This window comes from Erithacus rubecula, assembly GCF_903797595.1.
Source record: "Erithacus rubecula genome assembly, chromosome: 2".
Classification (NCBI taxonomy): domain Eukaryota; kingdom Metazoa; phylum Chordata; class Aves; order Passeriformes; family Muscicapidae; genus Erithacus; species Erithacus rubecula.
The window spans coordinates 58,684,839-58,693,887 of record NC_136685.1 but is presented as its reverse complement, the minus strand read 5'-3'; the positions used below and the strand labels follow the sequence as shown (position 1 = coordinate 58,693,887).

The 9,049-nt window shown below is 42.6% G+C and overlaps 1 protein-coding gene across 4 annotated transcripts in view; it reads right to left on the bottom strand.

Moving 5' to 3' along the window:
- Positions 1-988: 988 nt before the first annotated feature.
- The window catches only part of SYNJ2 (synaptojanin 2), a 63,975-nt gene continuing 55,914 nt past the window's right edge, over positions 989-9,049 (bottom strand). For 3 of the 4 annotated variants that reach the window (XM_079331088.1, XM_079331089.1, XM_079331091.1), the window contains 5 exons: positions 7,283-7,417; positions 6,162-6,274; positions 5,346-5,454; positions 3,858-4,060; positions 989-2,137 (listed from right to left, as the gene is read on the bottom strand). In XM_079331088.1, coding sequence (XP_079187214.1) covers positions 1,358-2,137; positions 3,858-4,060; positions 5,346-5,454; positions 6,162-6,274; positions 7,283-7,417 — 1,340 coding nt within the window. In that variant the 3' untranslated portion in view covers positions 989-1,357. Of the gene's footprint in view, positions 2,138-3,813; positions 4,061-5,345; positions 5,455-6,161; positions 6,275-7,282; positions 7,418-9,049 lie in introns of all 4 variants that reach the window. The other variant, XM_079331090.1, reaches the window with a different exon arrangement.

Sequence of the window (9,049 nt, the reverse complement as noted above, 5' to 3'; positions counted from 1 at the left end):
AGATGTGCCCATAAATATTCGCTGTATTTTTTTTTTTAAAGGAGGAATAAGAGGCAAAGGCTTTGTGTCATCTTGTAGGGAAACTAGTATCTTATATTATTCACCAGCCTGCAACCACGTTAAACTGACACTCACAGGAGAAGCTTAGCACTGGGCTTTGCGGGCTTGGCCTTTGAAGGTTCTGGGGAATTTGTTTGAAGTGTATGGCAAATGAGAGAGCAGAGGAGGATGACATGTCCTCTCTTACGTCTTGTGTTCAAAATTTGGCAGTGGCAGAGAAACAGGTAGACATTCTGAGGAAGAAAATGGCTAAATTCCCAGTCTTGGGAAGCTCAGAACAAGCCAATAAATTTTCCTATGGAAAAAGGAAAAAAAAACATCTTAACTTTTTAAATACATCTTAATTTTTTTTTTTAACATTTGTTTTTTCAGCTTCACCACCTGCTTAAAAATGTTCTCCTTCCTTTAATAATGGAAGATCTTGATGTTTCCCTTAACGAGTTACCATGACAAGTTGCAATCTGGTTATTAACTGCCTTGCACAAATGGCATCTGTTGTGTGCAGTTCTACCCCACAGGCAAGGCAAAAAGGACCAACTCGTTCCTCATCTGCACTGTGGAAATAGAAGACTGAAATGGCATTTGGTTAGGAAGACACTGAGTGGAACAGGGACACAGCACTGAATTGCTGAACTGCCTTTAGCATAAGACGTGCCTAAGCCCTGTGGCATCAGCTGGTCTCAACCATTCCTGTATTTCCTCAGGATCTGCACAGACAGTGCACAAGCAGCCTGTAGCATTTCTTTGCAGTGAAACAGCATGTGGAAAACTACATTTTCAAAGTATGCTGTTGGACTTGGGCTTGGGAACAAAATCCAGCGTGAATTTTGGAAACTTGCAGCAGAGCAGTAGCAGTGTTACAGCTGTTGTACTGGTGTACATTCTCCATTTGGATGTTCATTTCAGAATAACTGTGGCAGTCTAACTCTTCGAAGTAAGGATGCTTTATTTCAAACAACAGAAATTGATTAAAATACAAATTTCACAGGAAAATGCTTTTCTTAATGTCTTTTTTTCCATACATCATGTCATGTTCTTACATATGATCTGTACCTGAAATGAAATAAAACATCTTAAGATGGATTAATAAAAAGAAATAACTTAGAATAAGGAAGTTTTAAAATGAACTGTAGGTAATGTTAGGTTGTACGTACTCTGTATACTTCCCTCCAGGGGCCGTATCTTTAACGTGAAAATGAAATGTAGCGTGGACAGATGATCTATTGCATTAAATAAAAAAAAGATTTATTTTACATCATAATTATGATTTCTTTTGGAACACTAAGGGGGCAACATTTTACAACTCTAAATCAGTATTTGTTTTCATTAAGGTATTTTTGTTTTGTTGTAAGACGAGCAGATTGTTGAACCCTTCTGCCACTGCACTGCTGTCTTCATCATCACTAAATGTAACCCAGTGACTGAAATCTTTCTGATTGGGGTGATTTAAATTTTCTGAAGTGTGTGCTGGAGAAGTAGTTGATGATGCCTGTACAGAAAGAGGGAAGGAAGAATGCATGTCAAAGTCCAGAAGGTTGGTGTTCTCTGGAAGGGAGCTAGTATCCAGTCGTTGTGGATGCTGGTCTGCTGGTGCAGAAGGGCCCTGGAGCTTTGCCATCAGTTCTGCAACACTTGGTACCAAGAGCTGAGTGGTGCTGGTTTCTGGGCTGGCAGAGGCTGTAGCACCCCAGTGAGCAGGGCTGTGAGTCTGGGGGCAGGACCCAGGGTTGTTGTTGTTGGAGTTGAAGAGTGACGCACTAAAAAGAGGGCTGTCACTGCTCTGGAGAACTTGGAGATGGAAAGCTGCAGGAGCTGACTTCTTCCTTCGTGGTGGCACCTTTGGGGCAAAGGGAGTGTTCTGGGGAGGCAGTACAATGGCCTCAGCTGTGCTTGCTGACAGGGGCTGCCTTTCACTGCTGCCCCTGCTCTCCTGTGGCTTTCCAGCTTGTGTTCTGGGTTTGGGGACTGGAGTGATCTTGGTTGGACTAAGAATAGCTCCAGCTTCTACATGGGGGTCTAGCAAACCAAAAGGAGACTGCGCTGTCTGTAGGTCGAATTGCTCTTCTGGAGACATGGCCTGAGGAAATGGAAGAAGAAATGTGAGAACAAAAAGGGACCTTAAACTCTGAGTCACTGCTGGTGCAAGTCTAATTGACAGCATTACTAAGAAAAGCTGACAGTCCTGGAAGAAAAGAAAGCAGTACAAAGAGCAAGCCTGACAGCACAGTTCACTGTACCTGCTGGGCTCTGGGCTCATGCACTGTGCCTTGCAGTCACCTCCAGAGAGCTAGTGAAGGACCAGGATCCTACAGCCTGATCACTCAGCTTTTTCTGACCATCTCCCTTTTCAGGTTAGGATTTTGCTCTGGGCCAAATTAACACAATTCTGAGGAGTTATTTATTTGTTACATCTCTCTGCTGACTAATATTATTTAAGCAAGATGGCACAGAGAGGCCCATGCCTTTAGGTGTAGCTTATTTGGATAGATAAGGTTGAAGGAGAATTAGCTTAAGCTAACCCAATAAATGCATTAAGGGCTCTGTCTTCTCTCACTGATGCTGGCAACTGAAGATAAAAATAAGCTCTCAAAGTCCATTCTAGCATACAGTCCAGCATTTAAAAGTATATAAATAACAAGCCCAGCTCAGTCTAGGAGGGCAAGGACTGCTTCAGATTTCTCATACTCTGTGTAACTGAATGAAAGCATTTAAAGTCTTTATTACTCTTGCACAGTATTAAAAGATAATGTACGGGCTTTTTCATGCAGACAAAATATTTAGTCAGTATCTCATGCTGGACATATCCCTTGCCACTTCCTCCTATGTGCTATTAAGTTGTCTACATTTGACTGTGGTAGAGGGGGATTGGGTAGAGGTTTTCAAGTACACAACTCCCATCTGACCTCCCTCAGATGGAGGAAGGAGTGGAATTCCAGGCAGAGTCAAACTGAAATAGATCTATTCCTGCAGAAGCTCTCACATAACTAACCAAAATAGCAATCCCTCTCAGCACCTTTCAGGAATGATCTGGGAATGGCAACAAGTTAAACAAAACAAACTGACCACTCCTTGGCATAGACTGTGCTGTCTGGGTTGGGTTTTTTGATGAATCTGCTAAGTAAAGATAGCACAAAGGTTATTATAGAGAAGGGGTGACAGCCTTCACCAAATGAAGGTAAGGCAGGAGCCCTAAAAATTTAGAAGAGAGCTTCCTTAGCAGAGATTCTGTCAAAGGGTATAAAAGGGTCTCTTGTACTCAAATTGCTTTACAAATTAGATAATCATTTTAGCAGCTCCAGAGGTGAACTATTGTCTCCCTCGTAGAGACCTGACATATATTAAAGCCTGAACACCTACAGCTTTGTATTTTGGGAACATGAACTTTTGAGTAGACTCCAGAATTCAAACTGAAAGGCTGAATCCCATTACAAGGTGGGCAAGAAAAGCAAGAAAGGACACAAGACACAGAACTGATGAAGAAGCTGCCTCAAATCTTTACAGAGAAGATCATTCACAGTCAAAAATAGCGCCTGTGATAAAGAACAAATGAGTCTTAAATCCTGACAAGGTTTAGACAAACCAGAAGAAAAAAGGAGAATAGACTGACAAGTACAAAAGCTGAATATGGCTCTCTTTCCAATCTTTCTTGCATTTTTATGCCTTGGTGACTGTAACACACAAAATTATTCCAGCATCTGCTGATATGACAGGACTTCCTGCAAAAAACAACCAACCCATCCCTCCATCATTCACACTGTGTAATGGAATCTGGATGCATTTTGCTGCAACTCTCTTACATTTTCCACCTTGACTCCAGCCCTTTGCAGGGGCACTGGCTTCTTTGGAGTTGGAACTTTGGGTGGTGGACGATGAGGCACAGGCACTGCTCCTGCCTGTGGCCCTTGAAGTGATGCTGACTTTGTGATGCTGGCAAGGGCCTCGGGTTTGGAGGAAGTTTGGTTTCTGGATGGAACAGGCTTTACTGCATCTTCCTGTACTCCTGAAAAGCAAAACCAAATATGGCATCTCAGCCTGATCAGAACATAGATTCAAGATAATTTCTTTCACAACTATGTTTCCCTAAATGTTCATGCCTATAGGGCCAACTCAGGCCAAGAAGGTAGATTTTGGAACTAAGCACAGACCTTTGCAAACCTGTAACATCTGCAAGAGGCTGTTAGGGATAAACTTAATTGTCTGAAATAATTTCATGCCAAACCAGCAGTACTGTGTCACCATTTGGTCAAGTGGAAAAAACACTGGCTGGGGGTTCAGGAGTACTGGGCTCAATCTCTGAGCATCCTTTTGCCATTATCTGGAAAACCAAGTTAACAATATCAAGTGCACCTTGTAGAGTACTTTGGAAAGAACTGTAAATGCCAGCTGGTGGTACAGCACAAGGGACTGGAAGTGATGCTGACCAGACTAGTTTTCTTACCCACACCAGGTGAATGTGAATTTCAAAATCTATGGAGAATAAATCTAATTTCAAAATGAAATTAACAACACTGATGAGCAAACATCAATATGCCTTTATGGTATTTCCAAATAAATGGGATTATTTCAGACTACATAGAAATGAAAAGGGATGGTGTTCTCCTAAACTGAGAGCCTTGCAAACTCAGGTAGCCATTTTCATTCATACAGCATCAGCAGAAAGACTGCATGCAACCCTGGGGGGTACATTCACAGTACCTAAGCTAGTTTTGTGCTCTAACTTGCCCTTGCAAGAAGCTCTCTTCTCCAGGGACTACACAGAGAGCCTAAGCACAGAGTAGCCTTTTAGCTTAGCTATTCAAGCTGAAGTAGTGCAAGCTTGTATCTAGGTTGCAGCTATACTTGCTGTCCAAATGTGAACAGAATCCAGGTTATTTCTCCTAGAGCTGCATTTCTGTGTAGTTTTACTTGGAATAGTGAGCATTCAGTAAATAGAGCAGCAAATACCCTTTATGCAAGTCTGAGTTAACACAGGCACATCCGTTAGAAAAATTCCATCTTTATATTTTAATTTTTCCAACTAAATCTGGGCATAAATAACCCAATGTCCTCCTAGTAGCAGGTTCTACAATAAAATATAAAATTTTAATTATCTTGAAAATATAAAATTTTAATTATCTTAATACTCTCAGAACTGACAGAGAATACTACATACAATTTTGCAAGAATGCATTCAGGTGAAATTCTGAATAGGAATATATAGGAGTATCTGGGCTATGGTGAGATGAATAAACCTACTGTTTCTTTATTTAAAGATTTTTAGAAGTCTGTTAGAAAGCTGTGCTTACCTCCTTTGGCCTCCATAAGACATCTAATAGCTTCTTCTGCTTCCTCAGCTGTGGTTGTTTTGATCTGCTTGACGTTGTAAGGCTTGCTTATTCCAGTCCGGACTTTGGGCTTTAAAAAAAAACATAGGAGAATGAGTCTTCTTGAGAGAACTGGTTTTCTTGTACACCTCTAATTTTACAGCTCAGCTCATGCACCTGTAAAATTCTGTTCTTGCAAGTGGCTATTCAGTGATCTGTAAATACTAAAGAAATGGGAATCTTTTAGCATCTTTGCTGCCAGCTGACAGAAGCCAGTGCCTGTGTGCCACAGCTAGTCCCTTAGCCATCCCTTGTTCAATGCATTAGGGTCCTCATCCAGCAAGGCAGGAGTGAGGAGGCAGTTCCAATTTCTGGTCTTTGTCTCTTCAGGTGACTAACAGCCTTGCTGGCAGTGGTCAAGACTTTTACTGCATTCTGGGCACTAGCATGCCCAAACAAAACACAGGTGAGAAAATAATTAAACCATATGATGATGGTGTTAAAAAATCAAGTCAGCATCTGTCAGAAAGCAGCAACAGTGCTCTGGTCTTACACCACTCATTCTCTCTCCCCCTCTTTGGCCTTCCTAACTCCTGTTAATTTATTAACACTTTTTTCTGCTGCCTAACAGGGCCTACAGTTTAGTATTGCAGTACAAAAAGTTATCTTTGCTTTTTCAGCTCAGACATGTGATGGATTTCCTTCCTTGTACGACAGGTGCATCCTGTACATGATTCTTAGTGTGGATGGGAGGGATCAGGACAAAGCCAAGGGGCCATGCTGAGCAGCAGGACTCACTGGCTGCTGAGGAGCTCCAGGAAGCAGCTTTGCTGTTGCCAGGATGGAGCAGGTGGATTGACTTCCTGGAGAGAGGGAACCATCTGAGGGGGACTTTTTGCCTGATGTTCCAGCTGGAAGAGGAATAAAAAATGGCTTTTTACATTCAAGACCTGGTACAAAGTTTATCTGCAATGGAGCAAAACTAATGTGCATACCATCATCTCCCAAAATCTTGAACTTTTTCAGGAAGCAGTTTTCTAGTTAGTCTTTAATTTAATTAATTAGATAACCTCAGCTGAGCATTAACATTGCATTCTAGGCACAGAAATTCAGATACCAGTGTTGGCACTTCTGTGCAACAGACTCAAAAATGAATGGAAATAATCCTAAAGAAGTCATCTTCTATCAGGTCATCATTACAGAACTTCTAACTTAAGTCTAGTAAAATGTACACAAAAGAGAGACTTTTGTGCTGCAAGGAAAACATAATGTATAGCTTGTCTAATACAGGAGGCAAATATGATTATGCTCATCTAGCAATCAGCTTTCATCCAGAAGTAGCCATGAAAACAGGAGCAATCAGCTCTGGATGGCATCTCAGGGGAGCAGAGCTTAGGTAAAGAGCATCACTTCCCTTTGTGCATCACTGAAAATCATAATCCACTTTGCATTTCTTTCATAGACACAAGAATTGCTAGCCAAGAAGGAAAAAGTAAAAACTCTCCAGAATAAGTATTCTGTAAAAGGTTTCTAAAATTCTGATTACAATTAATTCAGAATCCAAAAAACTGCAAGTCACTCAGTGACTTCATAGGTCAGTGGCATAAATACCAATATCCTTATTGCCACAAAGTGGCTGCTCAACTTGCTAAATCTGAGTGGTGAGCTAGTCTGAAACACATGGGCTATTCTGTCCTTACTAAAGACATTTTTTTTGTGGAGTATCTGTCATCCTGAAGACAAACTTCTCCCCTTACTAATGGCAGTTATGCTCAGGCTGAAACAGGCTGGGAAGCAAGTACAAGCCCCTCGACAACCTGACATTTCAGAACAAGGTATTGCTTTCTTTGTCACACAGACATGGCAGGCAAAAACAGTTCAGCTGGGGCCAACACCACATTAAAGAAAGTTCAACTCACCAGGAGGGGGAGGCCTCTGTGGTGGCTGAAGTGGCCGAGGCCTGGTAGGAATGGACAGAGACCTGCTTGGAATCCGGCGCCGGCATTCCCCACTTCCCTCCAGCTCCCGCTTCAACTCGGCCAGGTCTGCATCATCTAGGGACATTTCAGAAAGTCTCTGCATTAGATACACACTGGGTGAGGGGCAACAGATCTGAGAGGTCAGGAGAGAGCTGACTATGAGTGGCAAGCCTCAGCCAGGTCTCTCAGCAACACAACAGCTCCATTCACATTTTTTGCTCTCCCCCAATGTCTGCCTGCTCCCACTGCAGGAAACATCCACCCTTTTGTCAAATACTTCCTTCTCTCTCTCTCTCTCTCTCTCTCTCTCTCTCTCTCTCTCTCTCTCTCTCTCCTCTCTCTCTCCCCCCCCCTCCCCTCACTCCTTTTCCACCATTTATTAGCTGTTTGCACCAACACAAAGAATTCCTGCATCTGATTCCAGGGTTACTGGGTACCTTGTTAGATTCTGAGATTTTCACAGCCAGACTTAGTGGCAACCTCAAACTGTCATGGCTAGTCATGGTGAATTCCTTTCCATCCCAAACACAGGAATTCCATTTGAGGATTAGACACCTTTTCTTGCACAGGAGAACTGTTTTTATACCCAAGAAAAATCTGTCTGAATGGCTCAATCATCACATTTCTGCTTTCCAGCAACATCTCCTAACAGGTACAGTGGCCTCAATCTGCTAGCTCTTGGCTGTACCTTAGATCACTAACTAATTGCTCAGTCTTTCATTTCCTCTAAGCCTTTCTGACAGCTGGAGAGGGGAGAAGTATGGATTGCTTTATTCTCCCCCATCTGCTATAGTGTGGACTTTAATTTCAGTCCTTTCACCCTGCCATGGCTGCCCAGCTATGCAGCTCTTGTTCTTTAGAGCTCCAAGATTCCCTGCATTTAGTTTTGTCCCTGTACTTTGGAGAGATGGGGAAGGAATTATGCAGCAGCAGTCTCTTGCACTTTAGGCATTTGTAAACAAGTTCTTGTTTTTCGGAAAGCTGTGCTCTGCAGGGAATCATGAGCTGCCTCACAGCTTCCTGCTCCCACTCAGCAGCAGATGGCAGCTACAGAGACAGAGCCTGTGATCTGCCCAGCCCGCCCTGCCCGTGCTCTCTGCATTTTCAGTACTTCTAAGCTGCAGATATGGGCACACCAGTAGGACCCAAGGACTCATGCAGGCACCTGGAGGCATGGTTTGAAGTTCTGGCAGTAAAACTGAACACAACAAAAGCCAGCCATCACCACTCAATTCTGTCCCCTGAAAGGCTGCTGGCAGGGACATCAGCTTCGTGAAGCTGTGCCCTTCCCTGACCTCAGAAACACACATACACACTATTGTGCCTGCCACTGTTTTCCATCTGTGTCTATCACCAGACACACAGTCATCATACCTTCAGTTAGGAGTTACTCAGGCAGAATTGGAAGCTTATGGAGGAATTTGAAATTGCCGACACTTTAAGATTAATTGAATATATCATTTTTTGGGTGATGTGAGATCATGACCCCACCTTGATCTTCTTCAAACTATACTCCATAACCTCTATTTACTTTGTGATATTTTTTTGTGGAGAAGAGTCATGTGGGTGACAAGACTCACTGCAATTCTCTGTGGCTTAATGAATCATCACACAGTAGGCCAGAGGTGCTTAGAGGGCAAGGCACCCTATAATACAGAGTGATTGACTTCACAGTATTTAATAATGACTGATTACTCCTTGACTCAG